At 40.2% G+C, this 16571-nt stretch overlaps 1 protein-coding gene across 1 annotated transcript in view; it reads right to left on the reverse strand.

Annotated features, from left to right (window-relative positions):
• Positions 1–1339: 1339 nt before the first annotated feature.
• The window catches only part of LOC133551922 (class I histocompatibility antigen, F10 alpha chain-like), a 69492-nt gene continuing 54260 nt past the window's right edge, over positions 1340–16571 (reverse strand). Inside the window, exons 2-8 of the mRNA XM_061899129.1 lie at positions 4966–5232; positions 4444–4722; positions 2641–2949; positions 2368–2475; positions 2131–2148; positions 1745–1797; positions 1340–1633 (exon numbers count right to left, since the gene is read on the reverse strand). Coding sequence (XP_061755113.1) covers positions 1745–1797; positions 2131–2148; positions 2368–2475; positions 2641–2949; positions 4444–4722; positions 4966–5232 — 1034 coding nt within the window. The 3' untranslated portion in view covers positions 1340–1633. The remainder of the gene's footprint in view (positions 1634–1744; positions 1798–2130; positions 2149–2367; positions 2476–2640; positions 2950–4443; positions 4723–4965; positions 5233–16571) is intronic.

Raw genomic sequence — 16571 nt, forward strand, 5'->3', positions numbered from 1 at the left:
AAGAAAGGCGGGTTTGCTGATTTTTGGAACGATTTTGCTTGAAAGATTCAGGTTAAAAAGGCATGAAAAAGAAAAAGGCAATTAGAAATATTATACATGATGTCCCATATAAGCTCATACACGACACATTCTACAGATAGTGTATAAAAAAAACCTAAATAGTGGAATAAAAGAGGTGAAAACATGTGAAATGGAACAAAGAAAAGTTGCATTGTTGAGTCTAATAAAGCTGCCATGCAGGTTGTTTTCTCTTTAAAGCTGTCATTGCTCAAAAATAATAATGAATCAAACTCAATGTTGTTACAAATTATTTAAACTAGTCATGGCTCCAATTACGTCACTTACAAAATTTTACTAAAGAGTATTTTTATAGGATATTTTGTGTTTATCCTACAAAAAAAAGGGTGTTTGAGTAATAGGGCAAAAAAAAAAAAAAAAAAGAAATGAAGAAGCTGTCACGTACTTGCATGGCTGCTCTAGTTGTGACCCCAAGATGCAGGAGACAGGAGGACGACGTGCGGGTGAGAGTCTTTTAATTCCCACAGGGAGCACAAGGAGGTGCAGCAGGGAAGTGCACAGAAGCATAAGCAGCATACAGAAAAACCAAAGTAACGTTTCACAAAACAATCCTTGAGCCCTGACTGGAGGGCGAGGCAGGCATAAATAGAAGCCAGTTGATTAAAGTAAAAGTACCAATGATTGTCACACACACACTAGGTGTGGTGAGATTTTCCTCTGCATTTGACCCATCACCCTCACCCCATGACCAGGTGTGGCCAGGCTGCCAATCAGCGACAGGTGAGGAGGGAAAAGGGCTCAGGGAGACAAACAGGAAGTGGGACCAAAATAAGAGCTAAACACAAACGCAAACAGACCGCGTGACACCTGACGTGACAGGTCGTCACAGAAACGAGGGATGGATCTGAAGTTTATCGAGGGACTTAAGTGTTGAAAGTAAAAAATAATGTTTGACTTAATTTTATGAGTGGGGCCCGTTTGGATCCTAACAATTTCAGTGGGACAAGTTTTAATTGTCATTGCTTAAAAAAAAATCATGAATTAAAATCGATGATGTTATGAATTATTGACATATTTAAGATTGCAATTACGTTTAGTAAAAAATATTATTTTGTGCTTTTGCCATAACAAAACAAGGTTTTGACAAAAATGGCGTAAATTATGAAAAAAAAAAAAGACTGATAAGGACGGATAAACCTGAAATTGATTTAGGGATTTAAGTGTTGAGTGAAAAAATACAAACATAAACAAAAATGACTTACTTCTACCATTTTTATGACTGAGACTCTTCCTGGTCCCCAAGAAAGCAGTGCGAGGCGAGTGGAGAAAAAACGGATTTATTGACAGAGATGTGACACAATGTGATATTGATCATAAGCAGCGGCCATTGAAAGAAAAGAAGAAATCCTCGTCATGACGTCAAGGCCATGAAACGTGCGATTTTACAGCCACCAACGTTTGATCTTGAAAGTCTTTTAACGGCCAAAGAAGAATACATGGAATAGCGTGAGGAGCAGTCGGACGAAGAACAAAGCACATCTCCATCTCATCTCCGAGTGTGATGACGTCCCTCAGCGATGGAGACATCTCCCTGTGTTCCAGTGCACAAAGCATCCTGGAGGAAGAAGACCACTCAGCACATTCCCGACAGAAGCAGGTGAATCCAAGTTGAACATCATCTTCACACAAGAACATTTGGAGGTGCAGACAGTCCATGTGAGCTTACTCAGCCTTCAGCCGCCTGCACGTTCTCGTCGAGCTCCACGCCGCCGTGGCGAGCTGCGGGACAAACGCAAACGGTGAAGGAAGAACATCCAGAAGGTGCCTCGTCACTCACATCAGATCTTTGAGGTGTGACTTGGAAACATGACGAGTCAGCACACTTGATGTCTCATTTGGCTGATCCTCATCATGAGGACTCCTGTCAAAAGTGAGATATGCCAGACTTTGTATTGCGTGTGCTCACAGGAGGGACTTTTATTGTGAAGGAGTCAGCTCCAGTTGGGCTTTTCCGGCTAAACTTGTAACAAAGGTCCACATCAGACCTCCATGTGAGTGACGCTTCACCACGGCTTTGTTTCTTGCGGCTCAAAGAAAAGATGTTTTACTTACCAGCTGGATCGTACTGGGCTGAAATGAAAGAGAAACAAGGTGAAGTGGACTTTTCCCCTCACGTCACGCCGTGTTTCTACGTGAGAGTGTGCGCTCTGTCTCTGTGGATCTTTGAGTGTTTGGCTGGAAGGCAACTAAAAGATGGCCGCACCTTTGCAGCCCGGATGAAAGCATCAACTCACGGCCTGGACCGAGTGCACCGAGAAGAAGAAGACAGAGGACATTGGCGTCCCTCACCTTGTCTGTTTCTGTGACGCCTGACCATGACCATGATGATGATGATGATGATGATGGCCGCCACAGCGAGGACCGCCGCCGTGGCAGCGAGGGCGACGCTCAAGTTGTCTGTGGAGAGCAAAAAAGCACAAGTGGAGTGACAAAGCATGAAGAGGAAACCTTCATGACTACTTTGCATGCAGACGTCAAGCGTTGTCATGGTGACATGGATCAATAATGGTGACAGGTTGACTTGTGATGGGAAACATCTCCAACTAAATGTGTCTTTCTCACCTTCATGGCTTGCGTTGCTCAGGATGCTTCTTCTCTCCAGCTTGGTGACCAAGTCCTCCTTGACGCCTGACAGCTGAAACACACATTCGTACTTGCCCTCCACGTCGGCCGTCACCTCCACTTTCAGCGCCACCGACATCTGGAAGGTTCCGTCGTGGTTGGGGAGTATCTCTCCGTGCTCCACGTCCTCGAAGATCTGCTCGCCGTCTTTCCTCCAAAACAGGTCCGCACCGTCGGGGTAGAAACCTGTCGCCATGCAGCTGACCGGAGAGGACGGCGTCTTCTGGAGCAGGAACACCTCTGGAAGCTCTGCACAGGAAGTGATGTCACGTGTGAACACAGGACAACGTGGGGAGAAGGTGTGGATGGAGAGAAGGTGGGGATGGAGGTAAAGATGAGGAGAAGGTGTGGATGGAGAGAAGGTGTGGATGGAGGTAAAGATGAGGAGAAGGTGTGGATGGAGAGAAGGTGTGGATGGAGGTAAAGATGGAGAGAAGGTGTGGATGGAGGTAAAAATGAGGAGAAGGTGTGGATGGAGAGAAGGTGTGGATGGAGGTAAAGATGAGAAGGTGTGGATGGAGAGAATATGGAGAAAAGGTGTGGATGGAGACAAAGATAGAGAGAAGGTGGGGATGGAGGTAAAGATGGAGAGAAGAAGAGAATGGAAGTAAAGATGGAGAGGTGTGGATGGAGGCAAAGATGGAGAGAAGGTGTGGATTAAAGTAAAGATGGAGAGAATGTAATAACGGAGGTAAAGATGGAGAGGAAGTGAGAACGGAGGTAAATATGGAGATAACGTGTGGATGGAGGTAAAGATGGAGAAAAGATGAGAACAGAGGTAAAGATGAAGTGAAGGTGTCGATGGAAAGAAGGTGTCAATGGAGGTAAAGATGGAGAAAATGGAGGTACAGAGAGAAGGTGTGGATGAAGGTAAAGATGGAGAGAAGATGAGAACGGAGGTAAGGATGGAGAGAAGATGAGAACAGAGGTAAAGATTGAGAGAAGATGAGGGTGGAAGTAAAGATAGAGAGAATGGAGGTACACATAGAGAGGTTTAGATGAAAGTAAAGATGGAGAGAAGGAGAGAACGGAGGTAAATATGGAGATGAGGTGTGGATGGAGGTAAAGATGGAGAGAAGTTGAGAATGAGATAAAGATGGAAAGTAAGAGTGCACAGCAGTAAAGATGGAGAGAACATGAGGATGGAGGTAAAGATGGAGGGAAAAGGAGAGAATGAGGTAAAGATGGAGAAAAGGAGAGAATGAGGTAAAGATGGAGAGTAAGAGTGGACGGAGGTAAAAATGGAGAGAAGGTAAGAATGAGGTAAAGATGGAGAGAAGGTAAGAATGAGGTAAAGATGGAGAGAAGGTAAGAATGAGGTAAAGATGGAGAGAAGGAGTAGATGGAGGTAAAGATGGAGAGAAGATGAGAACACAGGTTAAGATGGAGAGAATGTGAGAATGGAGGTAAAGATGGATAGAAGGTGAGGATGGAGGTAAAGATGGAGAGAAGGAGAGAAGGATGTGAAGATGGAGAGAAGGTTAGATTGGAGGTAAAGATGGAGAGAAAGTGAGAACGGAAAAAGTGTAGATGGAAGTGGATGTAGAGGTGTGGATGGAGGTAAAGTTGGAGAAGAAGGGAAAATGGAGGTAAAGATGGAGAGAAGGTGACAATGGAGGTAAAGATGGAGAGAAGGTGAGAGAAAGAGAGAAGAGTATGAAGAGACAGGGTGTAATGTCAGTAATGTTCCTATAGGGGGAGTGCTAACAAGTTAAAAGGTGAAAGTACATGTTGTGTTTCTACCTGTTCTCATTAGGACCTCCTTCCCATTGTTCACATACTTCTTCAAGTAAGAAGGACATATCTCAGTGTAGTAAAACTTTTGGTGGTCTAGTAGATGTTTGTCCTGGTCCCAATTGAGTTTGTCGGGGAAAGCTTGTTGTTTTGCTGCAGTAAATGTCCATGTCTTCATGTCCAACGATATGTAATCTTCTCCATCATAACCTCTCTGATCCCAACCTTTAACTTCATCAGTCTCATCATTCCATTCACATCCAGACATCCACTGGAGAATGTGAACACCTGAGACACACACAGTGTTGTAAAGCAGAGTGACACACACACACACACACACACACACACACACACACACACACACACACACACACACACACACACACACACACACACACACACACACAGTATTAGTGTAGGTTATTATGGGATGGACAGAGACAAGTATCAGTGCAGTAATGTGTGTTTACTACAGTATAAAAAGAGTACATCAAATACATTTAAGTAGTAGAAAGTTCAACATAAACAAACCTCCAGTTTGGTTGAAACGCTTCTTAAGAACTTCAAGGTTGTGTTTGACAGTCAACTCATTAACAACACTGATCTCTGTTTGTCTCTGCCAGTATTTTGGATCCTCTGCTGTGATTTTGTTCATCCAGTCCTGTTTGGCTTCTGCTTTCCTGCTGTTGCTGTCATAGTGAGAAATCTGAACTCCATCAACATAACCAACAATCACATACTCTGGGAAGTTTGGAACTTGAGAGGACGCAGTTTGGAAATACTGCAGCGTGTGAATCACTGAAAGAAGAAAACAACAACAGGATGACTTTTTATTATTTTGTTTCATGTTCAACAATCTTGCACTGTGAATATTTTAGCTCCTTCCGTCTTCAGTCGGGTCTTAAAGTGAACATCAAACACTGCTAGATATCACAGTCAAGACTCACATGTTCTATGACAAATACAACACATTAATAATATTACTAACATCTGTTGACGGTTTGAACATTTTGAAAATAAACATATATTTTCTACAATGGAGGCTGAATAAAAAGTACAACAGAGTTGAACACAACCTGTTCTGCCCATTTGATGTCGACTCTTACTGACATCTTGTGGCGGGGTGATGTTACTACACTTGATTAGTTTCTGACACTTCCGTGTTTGAAGATTTGTGTTCGTTCTTACAAGCCTTGGAAAAAATAAGTCTTTGAACAAGAAACACTGAAGTCAAAATCAATAAAGAGCTTAAATGGATTTCTCAGCTTCTGTAACCTTTTTGGAACATTTGAATTTTACTTAGAAAAAGGGAAAACAATAAAATATGTTTAAAAATAACCAGGATTAAGTAAAAAAGGGCTTGAATAATACAACAATTAATTAATTAATAAGTAACAGAAACTCTCAGAAGTCAAATAAGTGAAGGCACAAAGAGGATTTATGAATAAAATATTAATAAACTTATAAAAAGGACTTACCAGGCGTCACGCTGTGCATTTGCACGACCAGAAGAAAGAATAAAAACAAGTTCATGATGTCAGCGCGAAACAAAAAGATGTTTGCCACTTTTAATCCCGCAGAGAAAGACAAAAGTGACGAACACTCGCTTGACTCGCAAACAGGAAAAATGAACCAGGAACTGTCGAGGCTCTTTTTATAATACTCCACCTGAGCCAATGAGGAGTCAGCATTCTGTGACGTCACAGTGAGGAGAGAAAACGAAACGCTATTCTGCACAGAAAAGTGGCAGCAGTCAACTGACAAGAAGTCTTCTACTGGACTCACTAGAGAGCGCCCCTTGTGGCCACGTCAGGTAAATGCTTGTGTGGCTTTTCTGGGAAATCACGTGACTTGACAACAAAAAGGTGTGTCAAGTTGGCCGCCAAACTTGGAAAGAAAAGAAAGAAAGAGGAATGAAGGTGAGATTGAGAGTTAAAAGTAATGACAGGGCTGGAACATCCGATCAGTGATCGTATTGTAGTCCTCTCAAGAAAGCATCAATACAAATAATGATTGATAGACATAAAGTCGCTACACCGCAGGACATCCTCACTTCTTTTTATTTCACGTCTTAACTTTCACCTCCGTTATGTCTCCCAAGCGTGAGGCGTCCCTGCTGGGGTAACGGGACACGCATCTGCCTCGCATGGGTTCGATTCCCGGCCAGGGTTGCATCAGGAAGTTTCATCCTGAGTAAAAAAGTCAGCAGAAAGCCTTCATGAGATGGACTCGCTGTGGCCAAAGTGCTGAACGTGGGGGAAAAGTGTGAGGCAGACGCTTCTGCTGGCAGAATATCAAAGAAAGTGAAAGTAAAAGTAGACACGGTAAAGCCAAACATTGAACTTGATGGTGATCATTTTTATTTTTATTTTTATTTTGTCGTACCTGTCAAAGGTGAACACACTTATCCACGTAGGTGAGTAGTAACGAGTTACATTTACTTAGATAAGAAACACAACTTTTACTTTGCTATATAACATTTTATTACCATCGTTACATTCATTTATATCAGGGGTCAGCAACCTTTTTGAAACCAAGAGCTACTTCTTGGGTACTGATTAATGCGAAGGGCTACCAGTTTGATACACACTTAAATAAATTGCCAGAAATAACCAATTTGCTCAATCTACCTTTAATAAATAAATCTATATGTATAAAAAAATGGGTATTTCTGTCTGTCATTCATCATACATTTTTTTTTCCTTTTACGGAAGGTTTTTTGTAGAGAATAAATGATGAAAAAAAAACACTTAATTGAACGGTTTAAAAGAGGAGAAAACAGGAAAAAAAGGAAAATTACATTTTGAAACATAGTTTATCTTCAATTTCGACTCTTTAAAATTCAAAATTCAACCGAAAAAAAAGAGAAGAACTAGCTAATTCGAATCTTTTTGAAAAAATTAAAAAAAAGAATTTATGGAACATCATTAGTATTTTTTCCTGATTAAGATTAATTTTAGAATTTTGATGACATGTTTTAAATAGGTTAAAATCCAATCTGCACTTTGTTAGAATATATAACGAGTTGGACCAAGCTATATTTCTAACAAAGACAAATCATCATTTCTTCTAGATTTTCCAGAAGAAGAATTTTAAAAGAAAATTCAAAAGACTTTGAAATAAGATTTAAATTTGATTCTAAGGGTTTTTCTAGATTTGCCACAATAATTTTTTGGAATTTTAATCATAATTGAAGAAATATTTCACAAATAATTTTTGTCGAAAAAACAGAAGCTAAAATAAAGAATTAGATTAAAATGTATTTCTTATTCTTTACAACAAAAAAAATAAATTTACTTGAACATTGATTTAAATTGTCAGGAAGAGGAAGGAATTTAAAAGGTAAAAAGGTATATGTTTTGGAAAATCCTAAAATCATTTTTAAGGTTGTAATTTTTCTCTAAAATTGTCTTTCTGAAAGTTATAAGAAGCAAAGTAAAAAAATAAATGAATTTATTTAGACAAGTGAAGACCAAGTCTTTAAAATATTTTCTTGGCACCTGGCCACACCTGGTGTCAATCAGCCTGATCCTTTCCCTACCTGCTTTTGTCCTCCAGTCAGGGCTGGATTATTGTCTTGTCGATGTCACTTCCGTATTGTCGCTCCTGTCATGTCGTGTCATTGCAGCGTAGCGGTAAGCTATCTTTCGGTATCTGTTTGTATCTTACTGTCTTTTGTTCCTTGCTTCCGTTTTGTTTTCATTCTCCAAGTAACGACTTCTGTTTTCCTGTTTGCTACCCGCTAGCTTCCACGCTAGGCCCCTTTTTGTTTGTTGCTAGCTTCCATGCTAAAGCTCCTTTTGTTTGTTATCCGCCTTGTGCGCGTCCTTTGTTAGTACCCTTTTGTTTGTTCTTATTCTATTATTTTAATCAAAACATGTTTACCTGCAAAAAGCCTGTCTCCTTCTCTGCATCTTGGGGTTCGTCACCAACCATCTTTGACAGTATTTTACTTCTTTATCTCTTTTTTTCAACCAAAATTGCTCTGATTAAGGGGTACTTGAATTAAAAAAATGTTCACAGGGGGTACATCACTTAAAAAAAAGGTTGAGAACCACTGCTCTACAGCTCCACATGTATAACAGCCGTCAACCTACATGTTACATTTTTGTTTCAAAAAATAATTTGTAGATTATATTCTGTTAATTTTCAATTATATTCCTTTCATTTTGGTGGAGCTGGACAGTTACTAACGCTGGCTACTTTATTAGCATGCACCCTTCTCTTCATCTACTGTGTTTACATTCCAACATAGCTAAACTCCATCAAATGACCACAGTCGCCCCCTAGCGTACAAGAGGCACACTGCGTATGGCCAACCGTCACATTAGAGCAGGGGTGTCCAAACTTTTTCCACTGAGGGCCGCAGACTGAAAAATCATAGCAAGCGGGGCCATTTTGACATTTTTTTTTATTTTAAAAACCAATACATGTATAACCAATATACATTTAGGCCTCCACTCTGGTTTGATCCCGGGGACCCCAAAGGGTTTTGGTCCAAAACATATTAAAAATGTGTCATTATTCAGTATTATTTTTGTTTTATTATTATTCAGGTTTTAAATCTCCAGATCAACATTAGGTCCATCTGTCAATATAATGATTTTAAAGCTTTAAGTTGTATGCTCTTTTTGTCAAAGAAAACCCTGTTTTTAATGGGGAAAAAAAATACAAAATATGCAATATTATCACCCAATATTTTTTCAAGTGGAATATTTGAGATTATATAATAATTGGAGCATTAACAAAAAGTGAGGAGAGGCGGGCCGGCGGGGAAAGTGTCACGTCAGCCGCCGTGTGGACGTCGGACGCCAACATGAGCGAACGCTTCCTTTCTGGCTCCAGGAGAGGACCTTACCTGCACACTCAAGCCGCAGGTGTGTGAGTGTGTGCCCGCCAACTTTGAAGGGGCTCCCGCCGGCGTGGATGTGGAACTATGGACGGACTGACAGCCTTGCTCGTCTTCCTGTGGATTGTTCAAGACTAACACTCTGTTGCTGCTGCCCTGAGGAGGCTAACACTCTGCTGCTGCTGCCCTGAGGAGGCTAACACTCTGCTGCTGCTGCCCTGAGGAGGCTAACACTCTGCTGCTGCTGCCCTGAGGAGGCTAACACTCTGCTGCTGCTGCCCTGAGGAGGCTAACACTCTGCTGCTGCTACTGCCCTGAGGAGGCTAACACTCTGCTGCTGCTGCCCTGAGGAGGCTAACACTCTGCTGCTGCTGCTGCCCTGAGGAGGCTAACACTCTGCTGCTGCTGCTGCTGCTGCCCTGAGGAGGCTAACACTCTGCTGCTGCTGCTGCTGCCCTGAGGAGGCTAACACTCATCTGCTGCTGCTGCCCTGAGGAGGCTAACACTCATCTGCTGCTGCTGCCCTGAGGAGGCTAACACTCTGCTGCTGCTGCTGCCCTGAGGAGGCTAACACTCTGCTGCTGCTGCCCTGAGGAGGCTAACACTCTGCTGCTGCTGCTGCCCTGAGGAGGCTAACACTCTGCTGCTGCTGCTGCCCTGAGGAGGCTAACACTCTGCTGCTGCTGCTGCTGCTGCTGCTGCCCTGAGGAGGCTAACACTCTGCTGCTGCTGCCCTGAGGAGGCTAACACTCTGCTGCTGCTGCTGCCCTGAGGAGGCTAACACTCATCTGCTGCTGCTGCCCTGAGGAGGCTAACACTCTGCTGCTGCTGCTGCCCTGAGGAGGCTAACACTCTGCTGCTGCTGCTGCCCTGAGGAGGCTAACACTCTGCTGCTGCTGCTGCCCTGAGGAGGCTAACACTCTGCTGCTGCTGCTGCTGCCCTGAGGAGGCTAACACTCTGCTGCTGCTGCTGCTGCTGCTTCCCTGGGGAGGCTAACACTCTGCTGCTGCTGCTGCCCTGAGGAGGCTAACACTCTGCTGCTGCTGTTGCTGCTGCCCTTAGGAGGCCAACACTCTGCTGCTGCTGCTGCTGCCCTGAGGAGGCTAAACCTCTGCTGCTGCTGCTGCTGCCCTGAGGAGGCTAAACCTCTGCTGCTGCTGCTGCTGTCCTGAGGAGGCTAACACTCTGTTGCTGCTGCTGCCCTGAGGAGGCTAACACTCTGCTGCTGCTGCTGCCCTGAGGAGGCTAACACTCTGTTGCTGCTACCCTGAGGAGATTAACACTCTGCTGCTGCTGCTGCTGCCCTGAGGAGGCTAACACTCTGTTGCTGCTGCCCTGAGGAGATTAACACTCTGCTGCTGCTGCCCTGAGGAGGCTAACACTCTGCTGCTGCTGCTGCCCTGAAGAGGCTAACACTCTGCTGCTGCTGCTGCTGCCCTGAGGAGGCTAACACTCTGCTGCTGCTGCTGCTGCTGCCCTGAGGAGGCTAACACTCTGCTGCTGCTACTGTCCTGAGGAGGCTAACACTCTGCTGCTGCTGCTGCTGCTGCCCTGAGGAATTAGCAAGCATTCATTAACATCAATTTCTCCAACTCCAGTACAGCAGCACCTACCACCAACAGATCAAGCAGACTGCCATAAAGCCTGCTGATCAAGGTACTCCAAGGTTAAACTACCAACAGTAACCACAGGTTGACGAGCTGGAAGAAATAAAACTCTCGCTTAACTTTATGTCTGAAGAGTTGTCCAGAGTGGCAAACCAACAAACTGCACTTAGTCAACTAGTGGAGGAAGTTAGAGAGCTAAAAAAAATAATCGTAGACAAATCAATTAAAATATTGGAAAGACGTGTTGATGAACTTGAACAATACACAAGAATGGATGATGTGATTGTCAGTGGCTTGGACACCAAACACCGCTCATATGCTCGAGCAACTGCAGGTGAACAGAATGGTGGGGATGAGTCCACGACGGAGCTAGAAAACCTGGAGCAACAGGTCCTGCAGTTTTTTTCAGTCTAAGAACATTGAAATAGACAGTAATGCTATCTCTGCCTGTCATACCCTCCCTCGAAGGGATAACTTGGCAAAACAAGCAATTATTATAAGGTTTACGAACAGGAAAGTAAAAACTGATCTTTTGAGACAGTGTAAAAAGTTAAGAGGTACGGCAGTGTACATTAATGAGCACTTAACAAAAAAAAACTCGGACATAGCAAGACAGGCTAGGGCCCTAAAGAAACAAGGGAAAATTCAGTCCACGTGGACACGGAATTGCAAAGTCTGGATAAAACTACAGGGCACGCCTGAAGAAGCAAAGGTTCTAGTAATCAGAGAAATGGGGGAGCTTGAAAAGTACAAATGATGAAACCAGAAATCATGTTGCCAACTTGCTAATTGAATGTTAATATAACAGCAAATGAATGAGTGAAATATGAACTTTGCACTATGTTTGAAAACGATATAGACCCTGAAAAAAATGTCTTCAATGTCATAGCAATGAATTGCAAATATTATACAGATGAACAATATAATGACAGTATACAATTAAGTAACCAATTAACAATTATACATATTAATAGAAGTCTGTCTGCAAACTTTCACCATATAAAGGAATATTTAAGTCAATTTGTAAAACCTTTTAGCATTATAGCAATATCAGAAACTTGGATAACTCAAGAAAAAAGTGTAGATTTTAGTCTGAATGGATATGAATTTGTGCATTTGGATAGAATAGATAAAAAGGGAGGAGGAGTAGCACTCTATATTGATAAAAATCTAAACTTTATTAAAGTTGAAAATATCATTGAACAAGTAATGGAATGTATAACGGTAGAGATTATAAGAGAAGGAAGAAAACATATCCTAGTTAGTTGTATATATAGAACTCCGGGATCCAAAATAGAAACCTTCACCAAAGGATTATTTTATAAATTGAATAACAAAGAAATATTTATTAGTGGAGACTTTAACATTGACTTAATACATACAAGTAGCAATAGAGAAACAGCTGAATTTATAGACACAATGCACAGTATGAGTTTGATATCTTTGATAAATAAAGCAACAAGAATCACATCACATAGTGCCACCCTAATTGACAATATATTTACCAATATAATGGATGACAACCTAATATGTGGAATCTTGATAAATGATATAAGTGATCATCTCCCAGTCTTTGTGGTCTACAACTGTGCCAGTAAAATTAAAATCAAGAATGAATGTGAAACTGTCTATAAAAGAATCATAACAGAGAAAACGCTCAACAAATTCAAGGATGAACTACAGAAGCAAAATTGGAATACTATTTATGATAAACAAGAAGTTAATACAGCTTATGAAGAATTCTTAAACACATGTAAAATAGTATATGATGGAAATTGTCCAGTAGTAAATTATAAAAGGAAGTCAAAGTACGGCGAGTTTAAACCGTGGATGACTAAAGGACTCCAAAATGCCTGTAAAAAAAAGAATATTTTATACAAGGAATTTATAAAAAATAGAACTTTAGTAAATGAAAATAAATATAAAAAATATAAAAATAAACTAATCAATATAATCAGAATGTGTAAAAAATATTATTATATAAATAAACTGGAATATAACAAGAATAATATAAGAGGTGTATGGAAAATATTAAATGGTATTATTAGAAATAAAACTGATGGTAATCAATACCCACCATACTTTGTGGAAAATAACAACATGATTAAGGATAAGGAGGTGATAGTAAATACATTTAATGATTATTTTATAAATATTGGACCGAAACTAGCAGAAGAGATAAAGGTAGAAGGGACAAAAATAGATGCAGCAGATTATATCGACCCAAACCCTAAAACAATGTTTTTAAAACCAGTAGTAGAAAGAGAAATCAGGAACATAGTCAAAAGTTTTAAGAACAAAACAAGCAAAGATGTGGATGATATAGACATGCAAACTTTAAAGTATGTGATAGATGGAATTAGTGCTCCATTAGCGTATCTATTTAACCTTTCATTTGAAATGGGAGTATTTCCTCAACTAATGAAAATTGCAAAAGTTGTTCCTATTCACAAAGCGGGAGACGGACACTTATTCACAAACTACAGACCAATCTCAATATTACCACAGTTCTCCAAAATATTAGAAAAAATATTTATAAATAGATTCGATGGCTTTGTAGAAAAAATGAATTATTAACAGATAGGCAGTATGGTTTCAGGAATAATCCATCAATTGATTTAATTGAAGAAATAACTGATAGTATTGATAAAAATAAATATACAATAGGAGTATTCTTAGATCTTAAGAAGGCTTTTGATACAGTAGACCATAGTATTCTTATTAGAAAAATGGAAAAATATGGTTTTAGGGGTATTGTTCTGGAATGGATCAAAAGTTATTCATCTGATAGAAAGCAGTTTGTACAGATATCACAAAAAAAAATCATGTTGGTTAAATATTAAATGTTTGGTACCACAGGGGTCAGTCTTAGGGCCCAAGATGTTCATCATGTATATAAATGATATTTGTAAAGTAACTGAAAACCTTAAATATGTGTTATTGGCGGATGACACCAATGTACTCTGTTCTGATGTGGACTTGCAGCAGCTCCTGAGGACCGTCACCATGGAGATGTGTAAACTAAAAAAATGGTTTGATACTAATAAATTATCATTAAACCTAAATAAAACTAACTTTATGTTATTTGGAAATAAGAGAAATGATATCGATGTAAAATTATATATAGGCAATGTAAGTATAGAAAGAGTAAACAAAATCAAATTTTTGGGTGTGATCTTGGACCACAGGATCTGCTGCAAGTCACACATTACATACATCAAAGGGAAGTCACACATTACATACATCAAAGGGAAGTCACACATTACATACATCAAAGGGAAGTTGGCCAGAAGTATTGCTGTCCTGGGTAAAACAAGGCACATTCTTCATCAAAAAACATTACACACTCTTTATTGAACACTTGTTTTACCATATTTGAGTTACTTTCTAGAAGTTTGGGGAAATACATACAGGACGAACATCCAACCACTATTCATAATGCCAAAAAGGGCCATCAGACTGATACATAACACAGGACCCCGAGAACACACTAATGGATTATTTATAAAAACATTTGATTTAAAACTACCAGATCTCATCCAACTCAAAACTGCCCAAATGATTTATAAAGCAAGTAAAGATTGACTACCAACAGGGTTACAGAAGATTTTTTACAAAGAGAAGGGAATTAAAATTTAAGAGGAGAACTACATATATATATATATATATATATATATATATATATATATATATATATATATATATATATACATACATAAGTGTACAAATGTATATGTTTGATTTAAATGTTAAACTGTGTATATGAGACGTGTGCTACATATATGTTGCTTATATATTGTTTAAAAAAAAAAAGCAATATAAGTGAAGCATGTTTTAGATTTTATATATTTTGAACCTTGTTCTTGTTGTGGATCTATTTTAGGCCCCATCCTGTTCGCTCTTTATCTCCTCCCTCTTGGAGATATTTTTAAGAAACATGGAGTGTTTTATCACTTTTATGCAGATGACTGCCAAATTTATATGCCGATTTCAAAAGGCCACGCCCCCTGACACCCCTTCTTAACTGTCTATGCGACCTCAAGGCTTGGTTAGCCCAGAATTTTTTGATAATGAATGAGGGAAAAACGGAAATTTTAGTTTTTGGTCCGGCCCTCACTGACTTGGGACCATTGCAACATGATGTGTGTCCCAAAGTCACCAGCCTTGGCGTCACTATAGACCGCCATTTTAAACTAGACAAACAAGTCAATGGCGTTTTAAAATCGTGTTTTTATCACCTTCGTCTTTTAGTAAAGGTTAAACTGTTTTTATCTTTTAACCTTTTTGAACAAGTGGTCCATGCTTTTATTTCAAGTGGCCTGGACTACTGCAATGCACTTTATGCTGGCATTAGCCAAAAAGCTCTCTCCCGGTTGCAGTTAGTCCAGAACGCGGCAGCAGGACTTTTAACAGGGGCCAGGAAACGCCAGCATATAACCCCAATTCTTCAGAGTTTGCACTGGCTCCCTGTTCATTTTAGAATTGATTCTAAAACATTGCTGTTTGTTTTTAAATCTTTACATGGACTGGCACCTCAATATATCTCGGACCTCATCCAAATTTACACTCCTGAGGTCCGAAAGCCAGTTCCAGCTCGTGGTGCCCAAGACCAGACTTAAGACCAGGGGAGACAGGGCCTTCTCTGTGGTCGGCCCTAAGCTCTGGAACACTCTGCCCCTCCATGTTCAAACTGCTTCCACAGTGGACTCTTTTAAGTCTCGTCTTAAGAACCACTTTTATTCTTTGGCTTTTAACACTACGTGAGTTGTGTGGTCCTCTGTCCTCTGTTGTCCTCTGTGTTTTTTATACACTTGGATTTCTATTTTACTGTTTTAATTGATTTTACCCTTTAAAATAGTTTTTAATCATATTTGTTTTTATATTGTTTTTATTTGTTTTATTTGTATTCATTTTTTGTTTTATTCAGTCATTGGTGGAGCATAATATTGTTTTTAACATGGCTGTGCAGCACTTTGGAAACGTTATTGTTGTTTAAATGTGCTATATAAATAAAGTGGATTGGATTGGATTGTTGTGATGGGGTAGGTTTATATAAGCGTTGCTTCAACCTACACCCTTTTGGCTCAATCATTGCTCAAATGATTGTTTTTTTGTTTTGTTTTGTTTTTGGTTTTTTTTCTTTTCTTGTTGTTGTTCTTTGTTTTATGTGAAGATTGCGGAAATAAAATACATTGATTGATTGATTGATTTGCGCCTAGAACTATCCGCATGGTTCTTTTCCTCTTTGATCTGGAGGACACAACGGCCACAGTTTCCAAAAAACAATTTGAAATGTGGCCTCGTCAGACCACACAACTCTTTTACACTTTGCATCAGTCCATCTTGGATGAGCTCGGGTTTAGCGACGCTTGCAGAATTTCTGGGTGTTGTTGATAACTGGCTTTCGCTTTGAATAGTACAGTTTTAACTTGTACTTACAGATGTAGCAACCAACTGTAGTTACTGACAGTGGTTTTCTGAAGTGTTCCTGAGCCCATGTGGTGATAACCTTTACACACTGATGCCACTTTTTGATGCAGTACCGCCTGAGGGATCGAAGGTCAAGGGGATTCAATGTTGGTTTTCAGCCTTGCTGCTTACGTGCAGGGATTTACCCAGATTCTCTGAACCTTTTGATTATATTGTGGACCGCAGATGGTGAAATCCCTAAATTCCTTGC

The sequence above is a fragment of the Nerophis ophidion genome, linkage group LG04, assembly GCF_033978795.1.
Source record: "Nerophis ophidion isolate RoL-2023_Sa linkage group LG04, RoL_Noph_v1.0, whole genome shotgun sequence".
NCBI lineage: Eukaryota > Metazoa > Chordata > Actinopteri > Syngnathiformes > Syngnathidae > Nerophis > Nerophis ophidion.